The 12,422-nt window shown below is 46.9% G+C and overlaps 1 protein-coding gene across 2 annotated transcripts in view; it reads left to right on the top strand.

The window, feature by feature from the left end:
• Positions 1-5,120: 5,120 nt before the first annotated feature.
• RASEF (RAS and EF-hand domain containing) overlaps positions 5,121-12,422 on the top strand; it is a 39,438-nt gene continuing 32,136 nt past the window's right edge. For both annotated transcript variants that reach the window (XM_079996078.1, XM_079996077.1), the window contains exon 1: positions 5,121-5,616. In XM_079996078.1, coding sequence (XP_079852204.1) covers positions 5,195-5,616 — 422 coding nt within the window. In that variant the 5' untranslated portion in view covers positions 5,121-5,194. The remainder of the gene's footprint in view (positions 5,617-12,422) is intronic.

The raw sequence follows: 12,422 nt of genomic DNA, 5'->3' as shown, positions 1-12,422 counted from the left end.
GTAGAAAAACGTCTTACCTCAATGAATGGTTGGTTTGATATCTATGTTATTAGTAATTAAACTGCTCCTTTCCCCTTATGGGGTACCCAAGACCTCCTTTTGTAGGTTCTCTATTGGTAGGAGAAAATACCGGTAACAGAGACCAACCAGAGAATATTGAGAAGCAAAGCAGCTAGTAAGTCTAATCTTCATTAACCAACAGGGTGCTCCCCGACACGCAGGAGAGAGGAGGACCTGGAACAAAGGTGTGCCTGCCCTTTTAAATTGACATTTTAAATTGCCCGCCTGGAATCCAAGACCACCCCCAGAAACACCATACATGCATCACAGAAGAGGTGTAGCCCAAGACCACCCCCCAGATACAACATACCTACATCACAGAAAAGGCGGTCTACAACAGAAACCTGAGTGCATTGTTTTTACCCTGTCTGCCAGATTACCTGTTAATGGTCACTTGACTGGATTACCTGGAGTGTCTGGCCATTCTTTTGTAATGATAATACTTAATTCCTGAGCCAGGTCACAGGCTCACCCTATTCACACCTTAAATGTGCCCTTAAGGCAGGATTTGTGAGGACAGAGACAATGGGGAGGTTTCTGCATTTCCTTCAACCTTGTAGAGAAATATTTGAGGTGACTGAAAGAGTCAAAATGGCTTTAGGACTTTTCCTATGGGTTTCAGAAGGGACGCAGGTGGCACGGTCCCTGCTTCTGCCAACCTAGCAGTTTGAAAGCTCGTCAAAGTTCAAGTAGATAAATAGGTACCACTCCAGCAGGAAGGTAAGCGGCGTTTCCGTGTGCTGCTCTGGTTTGCCAGAAGTGGCTTAGTCATGCTGGCCACATGACCTGGAAGCAGTACGCCGGCTCCCTCGGCCAATAAAGTGAGATGAGCGCCGCAACCCCAGAGTCGGTCAAGACTGGACCTAATGGTCAGGGGTCCTTTTACCTTATGGGTTTCAGACATGTGGTTTATATATGTGTTTGCATGGTACATTTATGAACATTTATTATATATTTATAAGACCTAAAAATTCTTATAATATCTACCTACCAGAATTACTCAGTCATTGAATTCAAAGAGGGCACTATGTAGACTAAAGACCAAATCTGACACATTTTTAACATTTACGGTAATTTTAATTGGGGTTGCATTCAAACTGCTATCTGTTGTCCTCCCCCCTCCCCCCCAAATGTATAAGACATATTGGAACAAAGCTTTCTTTTCTCTTTTCGTGCTGAGAGCTGCGGCTCCCAACGCCCACTCTTACTGCTCATAAAAATAAATCATCTTTTGTTGGGTGGCTTTTCTGCCAGTTGCTTGAATAGGCTGGGTGGTGCCAAGCCTTCATAGGTGGAAATTGGCAGCCTGAATAAATACAACCAGTGCTATCCATTTTATAGGTTACATCTCTGTGACAGTGCTCAGTGACGTCATATTTGATCTTAAGAAGAGAGCCAAGGGAAAGGGCCTGAATGGTTGGGACAGGATATATTCAACCCGTTTGTAACCCTCTTTCAGCCCATTCCTGAAACTTGGTTGGAGGGTGCCAAAAGATGTGTCACCAGGGACGTCTTACACATAGAGGCTACAGGCGTGGGACGCCAAGCCGCCAAGTTCTGGAGGGTGCCAGGGAAGAGGTGGAGGCTTGAACGCGGCACCTCCTGGCATCAGCTTGCTGCCCTTGCCTGCCTCCGCCATGCCACGCTGAAGCAGCGCCATGCCCAGAGCCTCTCTGCCATGGCCACCGCAGCACAAAGCATCCAGCTGAGCCAGGAGGTGCCACGTCCAGCCTCCGCCTCTTCTCTGCTGGAGGAGCCGCACTCCAGCCACTGCCCGCCTCCTCCAGCCCCGCCGGCAGTGCTGTCCTCCCTAAAAAACTCTGGGAAACGGAGGAGCGTGCCGGAGGAAGCTTTGCACAACGGCGCCGGATATGCTTAAGACTGCCCTGTGTGTCACCACACCACCTCACAATCCTGCATTTTGCCAGTGCTGCACATGCAGTATGTTGGCCTGAGTGGTTGTGGGGGCTGTTCATCTAGCTATTGAACACATCTCCCCATGTCTCTCAAGTTCCATTTTTGAATCCAAGACTCTTTCTTAGAGGGCACTCACAGCTGCCCTCACCAGCCCATCTACTGTTAATGTAAGCCTGCAGGTTTAAGACCTTTATTTTGCCTGTTCCTTGAAGCAAAAAAATCACAACTGTTCTATAGGTGAATAGAAACCAAAATCACAGGGAGCAGCAGCATTATGTGAAGATAATAGTCAATTATGAATCTATTTTGATTAAGGACTCATATTCCAGAAAATACATTGGCACACTTTCTGTTTCAACAGACACCTAGTCGGTTTCTGTCCTTGTGATATATGTAGGCAATGCAATCTAAGTGATATCTGTTAACTGTAGTTTGAGCAAAGAAACCTGTTCAGCGAGTGAGCCCTTTCTTAGCGAATCCCAACCTGGCAAAACCAGTGTTACAAGTCTATGCCACTTCCTTTCTCTGGTTCTCAGGTAATCTATTTTGAGCACACTGTTCTGCAAGCAGAAAGGTCAGTGTGTTTAATGTTTAGAAGCCGCACACTTGTAAAGTCTAGACTTGTTAGTCTTCGAAAGGACCCCTTATATTAAGGAATAGAGACTGGATTCCTTTCAGTTTTTCACTTCTATTCAGCAATAATCCATACAAGATCAGAGTTTAGTGGCACAACACATGGAAAGGATTGGATTGGATTGGATTGATCTTTATTACGGCCATTGGCCCATTACACGACAGTTTCCCATACCAACATATTATACTTAGACCTCCAGATTTAAAATCGCCTAAACTTACAAAAGACAAACAGGAACCGAAGCAAAACAAAAACAAGGACGACCATCATACATTACAATAAATTTGTAACCTATACATCGCCCTCTGCTCATAAATTAATCACGGAAAGGTCTACTAGGTCCTTTGACCAAGTTTTTGACCAAGGCAACTAAAAGATTTCAGACTACAGGATAAAAATGAAATATATATGAGAACTTACAAACTGTCGCTAGTTAGACCAATGGTCAGCCACAGAATTAAAATGCAGCTCCTCGAGCATTTTGCTTGTAGCCTTCCATGCATTTTTGGCCCCCAGGATGCATGTACTAAATTTTAAAACATGACTTTCCCCAAAGAATCCTGGGAACTGTAGTTTGTTAAGGGTGCTGGGAACTGTAGCTCTGGAGGGGGGTAAACTACAGTGCCCTGGATTCTTTGGGGAAGTCAGGTGCTTTAAATGTATGGTGTACGCAGAAACTCCCAGCAGCAGAACCCAGTCAGGAATTATGGGAGTTGTAGTCCAGTAGCAGCAGCAGGACCACAGGTCCTTTTTTCATAAGAAGGTAATTCTATTTCACACAAACCTATTTAGATAGACTCTCCACATACATATCTATAAGGAAACTGTCTCTTAACAAATACAAAATGCTGGAATGCAAGTGAGATAAGGGAGGAAAAAGAATGTCTCCATGGAAAAGATGCCTCATGGTGAAAATTCCATGCAATTTTAACACACTCCCAGTATTTAACACATTCCCAATGGGACTTAGTTCTGAGTAAGTGATTTTAAGTAGAAGAAGCCCGAGTAGGCTGCAGTCCTATGTATGCTTATTTGGGTATGACCAAGCCTCACTTGCAATATAATCCTAAATGTCTTTACTCAGAAGTAAGTTCAATTTAGGATTGCTGCAAACAAAAACATGTCTGCTGCCTTAGCTAAGCAACTGAAATAACTTACAGCACATCCCTATGCGAGTTTATTTGGAAGTGAGTCTCATATGCAATTGGACTTACTCCTGGGTAAGTGAGCGCAGAACGGCAGCCTCAGGTATGCAAGAGAAATAACACCCATTGTGTATTTGCGCCATTGAAGGGGTTTTCCACAGGTGGCTTTATAGGAAGCAGTAAACAGGTAAGTGATTTTTGGCCAAGATAAAAGAGATTCTCAAAGAAACCATCTCTATATAGGCAGAAAAACCTCCCTGGGCAAGAAAAGTTTCGGATAGAATCCTTATAAATTAAGCTGGAGTGCTATAAGACCATTGCTCAGTGATAAAGCTGAAGGTCCCACGTTTAACTCCTGGTACTTTCAGCTAAGAGCATGGGTAGGCAAACTAAGGCCCGGGAGGGGGGGCAGCATCCGGCCCAATCACCTTCTAAATCTGGCCTGCAGAAGGTCCGGGAATCAGCCTGTTTTTGCATGAGTAGAATGTGTGTTTTTATTTAAAATGCATCTCTGGGTGATTTGCGGGGCCTGCCTGGTGTTTTTACACAGTGGCGTAGCATGGGTTGTCAGCACCCAGGGCAACGCAAGTAATTTGCGCCCCCTAACCCGTGGATTTGCGCCCCCTAACCCGTGGATTTGCGCCCCCTAACCCTAACCCCCAGATGTTGCGCCCGGTGCGGCCGGCCCCCCTTGCACCCCCCACGCTACGCCACTGTTTTTACATGAGTAGAATGTGTGCTTTTATTTCAAATGCATCTCTGGGTTATTTGTGGGGCATAGGAATCCGTTCCTTTTTTCCTCCAAAATATAGTCCGGCCCCCCACAAGGTCTTAGGGACAGTGGACCGGCCCCCTGCAGAAAACGTTTCCTGACCCCTGGCTAAGAGGAACGAGGTAGCCGGTGCTTTAAGAGGCCAACGGTGGATGTGCTATTAGGCGGGCTACTTCTTATATCCCCTACGGACTACATCTATGGCCACTGGCTGGGGGCCGCAGGCTCCCTAGTCCGGATTAAGCTGTTTCAGCAAACCCTGAAATCCACGTCTAAGTCCCCGCAGTGTGCTCTGCACCCTTGGCTAGTCCTGAAATCGAGAGGAAAAGAAAAAGAGAGAGTCGGAGGCGTGCGCTCCGTCGGACTAGCCCCGGGCGCACCGCTCCCTCCCGGCCCTGCGCTGCTCTTGGGAGGCGTCGACGGCGCGGCCGCCTCTCCACGGCCAAACGCGGCGCTCCAGGTGGGACGGGGCGGGCGCGGCGAACGGCGCTGGGCTCTCGGAAGAAACTTTCTTGGCCGAGGGGGTGGAGCGCCGAAGGGGCGGCGCCGAAGGGAACCGGCCCCCGGGGCTGCTGGGCGCGGGCAGGGTGGCTGGGCTCGGTGGCGGGTGCTGCTCGTCCCGCTTGCGATCGCCCTTCCGAGCCGGATCCAGCCTCCGGGTGCCCGATGGGCTCCCCCGGGGGAGTGCAGGGGCCCCTGGACGACGTCTCCTGGCTCCGCTCGCTCTTCGCCGCCTGCGACGTGAACGGCTCGGGCCGGATCGAGCGCGACGCCTTCGGCGCGCTGTGCGCCGAGCTGCGGGTCCGGCCGGCCGAGGCCGAGGCCATCTTCCAGCGCCTCGACGCCGACCGCGACGGCGCCATCACCTTCGCCGAGTTCGCCCGCGGCTTCCGCGGCGCCGCGCAGCGTTGGAGGCGGCAGCAGCAGCAGCGGCGGCGGCGGGACAGCGCGCAGGAGCCGTCCGAGGACGGGGCGGACGAGCCGGGGCTGGCAGATGCCCGCGACGTCTTGAGCCAGGCGATGGAGCCGAGCCAGGCTTGGCGGGAGTTCGAGCAGCGGCTCGGGGACGAGGCCGGCTTCATCCCCAGGTAACCCCCGCCGCCGTCCCCTGCCGGACTTGGGGGCGAGCGAGGAGAAAACCGCGGGGAGGAAGGCAGGTAGGCAGGTAGGCAGGCAGGCAGGCGCAACCCGCCTGGGCGCCCCACATGCCAGAACATCTGGGGTGTCCAGGGTGTTAAAGGTAAAGGTACCCCTGCCTGTACGGGCCAGTCTTGACAGACTCTGGGGTTGTGCGCCCATCTCACTTAAGAGGCCAGGGGCCAGCGCTGTCCGGAGACACTTCCGGGTCACGTGGCCAGCGTGACATCGCTGCTCTGGCGAGCCAGAGCCGCACACGGAAACGCCGTTTACCTTCCCGCTGGTAAGCGGTCCCTATTTATCTACTTGCACCCGGAGGTGCTTTCGAACTGCTAGGTTGGCAGGCGCTGGGACCGAGCAGCGGGAGCGCACCCCGCCGCAGGGATTCGAACCGCCGACCTTTCGATCGGCAAGCCCTAGGCGCTGAGGCTTTAACCCACAGCGCCACCTGCGTCCCACGTCCAGGGTGTTATTAGAGGTAAAAGGGCCTCTGAGCATGTGCCGAGTAGCGTTGCCGGCCTTTTCCTCTCTGCCAGCGACTCATTACAAAGCAGACAACGGTAGGAATTCCTATGCTCCTTTCGCCTGGAAAACGTGTCCGCCTTTCAAAAATGATGGAGTGATGGGGAGCCTGTGGTCCTCCAGAAACTCCCAAAGCCTCTCAGCCCCGGTCAGCAGGGCTAGTGCTCAGGGATACTGAGAGCTGTAGCCCAACAACATCTGGAGGGCTGTAGATTCCCCCACCTTAAGGGTGCACAGGGACATCCTGCTTGGAACAAAGGAGCATCCCTAAAGGCATTTTACCTTTTGTCAGGGATCAGCTTGTGAGGTACCATATTTTTCCATGTATAATACGCCCCCGTGTATAAGATGCCTCCTATTTTTGGGGACTCAAAGAAAATGGGGGGAGATTGCCCCCATGTATAAGATTACCCCCCTTTTAACATTATTTTTTAGTAAAACAACTCCTAGTCTTATACACAGAAAAGTACGGTATTTCTTAGTTCTTTATTTGTGTGTCCTCCCACACCTCACTTCCTCTGAGGAGCTCAAGGTAACAGTCAGAGTCGTCCCCCCCCCCCTTATTTTATCATTACAGTGGCTCAGTGGGGAGAAAAAGTGTGACTGACCCAAGTTAGTTATTCTAGTGGACCTTTCAACCTGGGATTCCTCATTTGGCACTAGCCACTGAACAACACTGTCTCTAAGAAAAAGGGATAAAGAGACAAAGCTTGTAAGTCAAAGCATTTAGTTTCTAGGCATCCTCTTGCAATTTCAGAAATTAACTGGTGGCAATGGCACACTCTAGATGCATTTTCTGTTCACATAAACATTTTTATGTGTGTGTTTTTTTAAAAGAAAAGAAAACACACACACACACACACACACAGCCTTTTCTCTGCCCCACATGGTTTGAGATAAAACATTAGGCAGTGGCAATCCAGTCAGGCTGCAATAGGACTTTGGGATGGGAGAGCGGGGACCAATAATAATAGAGGCCCTTAAGAGAATATTTTATGATGCAATCCATATCTTTTAAATATCCTGTGCTACAAGTCTGCAAGTTGCCACGTCGCTTCTGGACTCCTTTTTGTCCATTACTGCAGGCAGACGGCGCTACTCTCTTTGTGGGTTTCAGGTCTTTTCTCTTACTGCTTTAGAAACCCCAAAGCAAGCAGCAATGGTTATCTGAAGGCATCCCAGTTCTATAAAAGTTTGCAGAACACATTGCGAAGAAAAAAGTGTACCTTGCCACTCCCTCCCTATTTTTGGAGTGGGCAGTTGGTGCGCAGCTTACAAGAAAAATATTGAACACAAACAAATGACCAAATAAATCGTTATCTTTTATTGCATCTGTTCCTGTTTAGTGTTGGGGCTCTATTTACAGCTGGAATAGCAAGGGGAGTTGTGTGGCTATTTAAGGCAGGGCAGGAAGTTCGCCCTTGTACTGCTTTGGCTCTTGTGAAAATACTGCCCCTTCTCCATCTGTAGATGATCCATCTGCTATAGCAAGCCTGTCCAAATGGCAGCCCTCTGCACTGGGGTTGGAGCAGTTTTGGAACAGGCTCTTCTCACGCCACACTCCGCGTCCTTTTTTGAGACTGGATATGCCACTTCCTACGACTTCAAAGCAGAGGCTGAAAAGCAGTAAGAAAGAAAGGGTCGAATTTGGTATAAAGAAGTGTTTGAAACTCCTATTGTTCTAGGCACATTTTGTGACAGAGAGTTTCATTAGCGTGAGAAGTTTATGAACTCTGTGCGCAGTACTGCACTGTCCCTCAGACCTTGTGAGGGGCCGGATTATATATATATATTTTTTGGGGGGAATGAACAAATTCCTATGCCCCACAAATAACCCAGAGATGAATTTTAAATAAAAGGACACATTTTACTCATGTAAAAACACCAGGCAGACCCCACAAATCACCCAGAGATGCATTTTAAATAAAAACACACATTCTACTCATGTAAAAACACGCAGATTCCTGGACCATCTGCGGGCCAAATTTAGAAGGCGATTGGGCCGGATCCGGCCCCCAGGCCTTAGTTTGCCTACCCGTGGCCTAAGATTTCAGATCAAAACTGCAGAGTGGAAGGAAAGGAGGACCTTTTTCTGTGTCTCAACTTCCAGCTACTCTCTGAAGTCTGAAGAAGAGACCCTCTTAAGAATATTAGGGGGGTGGGCAGGGGAAGGACTGGACCATGTGGAAAATGAACATAATATTTTAGCCGCAGTTCATTCATTTTCAGCTTTGTATTCTTGCTATATAAAAAAAGTGCACCTAGACATTCCATTGTTGCGCCCATAACCTCGGTTTAAGGTGCCATTTAGCTACAACTTTCATGTCTCAAGTTTCTAACACTGGTATAAAGGCAAATTCGTTCACTCTGCAGAGCAGTGAAATCAGAATTTTGTAACTGTTTTAATGCACACATGTACAGGTTATCGGCCAGAAATAACTCTGAAATGATCAAAGCACCCAAAGGTTCCTCCCTGTCTCATGGATGGTTTAAATTGGAGGCAGTCAGGCTTCTGAATACCAGTTTCTAGAAGCCACAGGAGGGAAATGTGCTTTTGTTCTTGGGTCCTACATCTGGTTTCCCACAGACTTTTGGTTGGCTACTGTGAGAATCTACATGGGCCATTGGCAACCCAGCAGGCTCTTCTTAGGTTTGTGTTCTCTCCCTCTCCCCAAATGTATGACAAGAACACAGGTTTCCATTCAACTTGAATTGCAGTTCAGTTTGGGGAAAGGGCATAGCTCGGTGGTAGAACATCTGCCTTTCATGCAGAAGGTTACAAGTTCAGTCCCCGGCAGTGGCAGGTAAGGCTGGGAGAGACGCTGCCACTCTGTGTAAACAGTACAGTGGTACCTCAGGTTAAATACACTTCAGGTTACAGACTCCGCTAACCCGGAAATATTACCTCGGGTTAAGAACTTTGCTTCAGGATGAGAACAGAAATCGTGCTCCGGCAGTGCAGCGGCAGCAGGAGGCCCCATTAGCTAAAGTGGTACCTCAGGTTAAGAACAGTTTCAGGTTAAGAACGGACCTCCAGAACGAATTAAGTTCTTAACCCGAGGTACCACTGTACTGAGATAGATGGAGCAATGGTCTGATTCACTATGAGGCAGCTTCTTATGCTCCTGTGGAATCCTGGGACTATTAATGCAATCCTGCGCATGTCAACTCAAGTGAGTCCTGCAGAGTTCAGCAGAGCTTACTTCCAGGTAACCATGTACAGGATTGCATCCTCAGGCCCATTAAACTTGGTGGGCTCTCCTTCTGAATAACAAACACGCATAGGAAGTGGACTATCTGGGCCTGCAACAGATATTGTCAAGAACGAGGGTTTAGGCATAGCATTCATAATCCTGTGAGGTGATAAATTATCTTGTGACAAGCATATCACATTCCGTGTTTGCCTTTATGGATGGGCCCTGTGTTTGCGCAGTAAGAAGGCTCTGTTTGTGATAGTTGATCTATGATAGCCATTTTGCCCAACCATGCTGTGACGTGAAAGGCGCAGTGACCAAATAGTAACGGTGACACCCTGGGATGCCAGAGGAGGGAGTGGTCATGCTAAAGAAATGCCACCCTGTGCATTTCTGCATTGCAAGCTTCTTTCATCTGCAATAATTGGTTACCATCATTTTGCTTACGATGTTAACAGTTGGGCTTGCTGTTTTGAGTAGATTATTTTCTGTGAGTGGAGTAAGGTCTCTTCTGTCAGATTTCAAAGGCCATTTTTGCTTCTGCTGTACTATTGAGCTTTGTATAACAGAGAACAGCAAAGATGGGCTTTCTTTCCAACTGTATATAATAATTTATACTGCACTTCCTTCCATATCTCCCAAAAGCTTTCCCTCTTTTTGGCAGCAGGTAAAGCTGTTTGCCTGGACTTCTGTAGGATACTATAGCTAGTATGGAGCTTCAGTTAAGGAGTCAGTGAGTGACTCTAAGTGGTTTTATGGACTGTGGTTTTAAGGATTTTTTTTACCTGCTCTTTTAATAATATTGGAATTATTTATGTATTGATCATTGTACTGTACCCTGGAATCTTAGGCTAAAGGAGGGACTTAGAAGTGTTCTTAATAGATAAATAAAACACAATCAATTAAAGAATTTTAATTAGCCACATAGGAAGGGATGTTTAGGTTTCGATTAAGGCTCCATCTAGGCCAGCGGTTCTCAACCTGTGGGTCCCCAGATGTTGTTGGACTACAACTCCCATCATCCCTGAGCTCTGGCCTTGCTAGCTAGAGTTGATGGGAGTTGTAGTTCAACAACATCTGGGGACCCACAAGTTGAGAAAGGCTGATCTAGGCCATGGGCAGGTAACCTGTCATATTGGGTTCCACTTCCCATCATGGCCGCTGGTTGGGGAGTCCAGCAGGATCAACAGGGTCAAAGGGTTAGTCAGTCCTGATGTGGCCCAACATCCTGCTTTGGGTAGTTGTTAGTCAGATGCCTCCTTTATTTAAGAGCCATAGCTCAGTGACAGAGCATATTATCTGCATGCAGAGGGTCCTGAGTTCAATCCCTGGCATCTCCAGGCATCAAAGGTCAGATTTATGTGCTTTTCCAGACAGCAGCAAGAAAAAGCAGGCAGTACTTAGCTTAAAACTTAGCTTAAAAAATGGTAAGAGTTTCTAAATTATTTGTATCGAAACACAAAGATGGTTTGCTAAAGCCATGTTGTCTAAGCTTGGAAAATCCATCTTAGACAGCCTTACTAGTCGGATTCACATGGTGGAAGAGGTGAGAGGGTGTGACCTAGCTAAACCTGGCAGGACAGCTGACTCTATGGTTTTAACCCCTTCATGCATTAATTACATTTAAGCATGTTGGTTACATGAGGCTGCTGAGGGGGCAGTTGATTATGAAAAGGAACCGAGATGTCAGATTTTCAAGCAAAGGTAAAAATTATCATTGATTTTCTGGAACATAGGAAAAGGGGATCATTGCACTGCTGTTGTTCACTTTGACACTTGAGTCTGTAACTTGATCTATGTATTGATTTCCATGGTGTTCTGAGTGGGCTTAAGAAGGCCCTGGCTCTTTCATACAGAATCACATTAGAACACCATTTCCCCTAGTTCAAGATGCTCCTTTGGCATGAAGTGTGAGAGTGCAAATTATCTAACAGGAGGCTGTTGGAAGGGATGCAAAGAAAGTTATGCTTCCATCTAAAGAACAGTAACCTTTAGTGGTGAATGTGCAACAAGCAATGCTCAGTGCTAGAAATGCAGTGAAGGGGACTCAAGAGTACACTGGGAATGAATCTACATGATACAACAAGAATCTAATTAAGCTTAGTATGCATTTGCCATATAAATATTTAAAATAAGCTGCTTACACTTGTCTGTCATTTCTTTTTTATATATATATAATTTTTATTAATTTCAACATACCAATTATTACCGTATTTTTTGCTCTATAAGACTTACTTTTTCCTTCCTAAAACGTAAGGGGAAATGTGTGTGCATCTTATGGAGTGAATGCAAGCTGCGCAGCTATCCTAGAAACCAGGACTGCAAGAGGGATTGCTGCTTTCACTGTGCTTCTGAGATTCAGAATATTTTTTTTCTTGTTTTCCTCCTCCAAAAATTAGGTGCGTCTTGTGGTCTGGTGCATCTTATAGAGCGAAAAATACGGTATACGTTCCACAGAGCTTCACATCTTATACAATCTTTTTGGACTTCCATCAGCACCTCTGATGATCCACCATTTTTATCATTTCTTCTGCATTTCTTAAATTCCTATTGCCTTTAATTATCTTAACTCACAATCCACCACTTTAACCATTTTTGCAATAATTCAAATAATTTACCTCACAAAATTTCTTGCAAACCTACAAACATAATCTGGTCATCACAATTACTTTTCAAATAGTCTGTAAATTTACACCAGTCTTTGTGAATCTCTGGTCCCTCAGGTTTCGAATTCTTCCGGTTAGTTTATCCAGTTCTGCATAGTCCATCAATTTCATCCTCCATTCTTCTTTTGTCGGTAATTCTTCTTACTTCCATTTTTGTGCCAATAATATTCTTGCTGCTGTCATTGCCGGCACACTTGTCTGTCATTTCAGTAGCTTTGCGACCATTGGTTAGGAGACTGGAAGATTGGTTCAGATTTCATTCTTACTGACCAATCAGCTAGAACACTGTAGCTTGTCTTTTCCTTTATATTTCTGAATAAAAAGGCTAGAGGGTTCTAGGCACTGCTTCTAGTTAGATAAGCACTGAAGTATTGC

This window comes from Podarcis cretensis, assembly GCF_951804945.1.
Source record: "Podarcis cretensis genome assembly, chromosome: 11".
NCBI lineage: Eukaryota > Metazoa > Chordata > Lepidosauria > Squamata > Lacertidae > Podarcis > Podarcis cretensis.
Note: the sequence above shows the minus strand (reverse complement) of the source record. Positions and strands in the feature narration are given on the sequence as shown.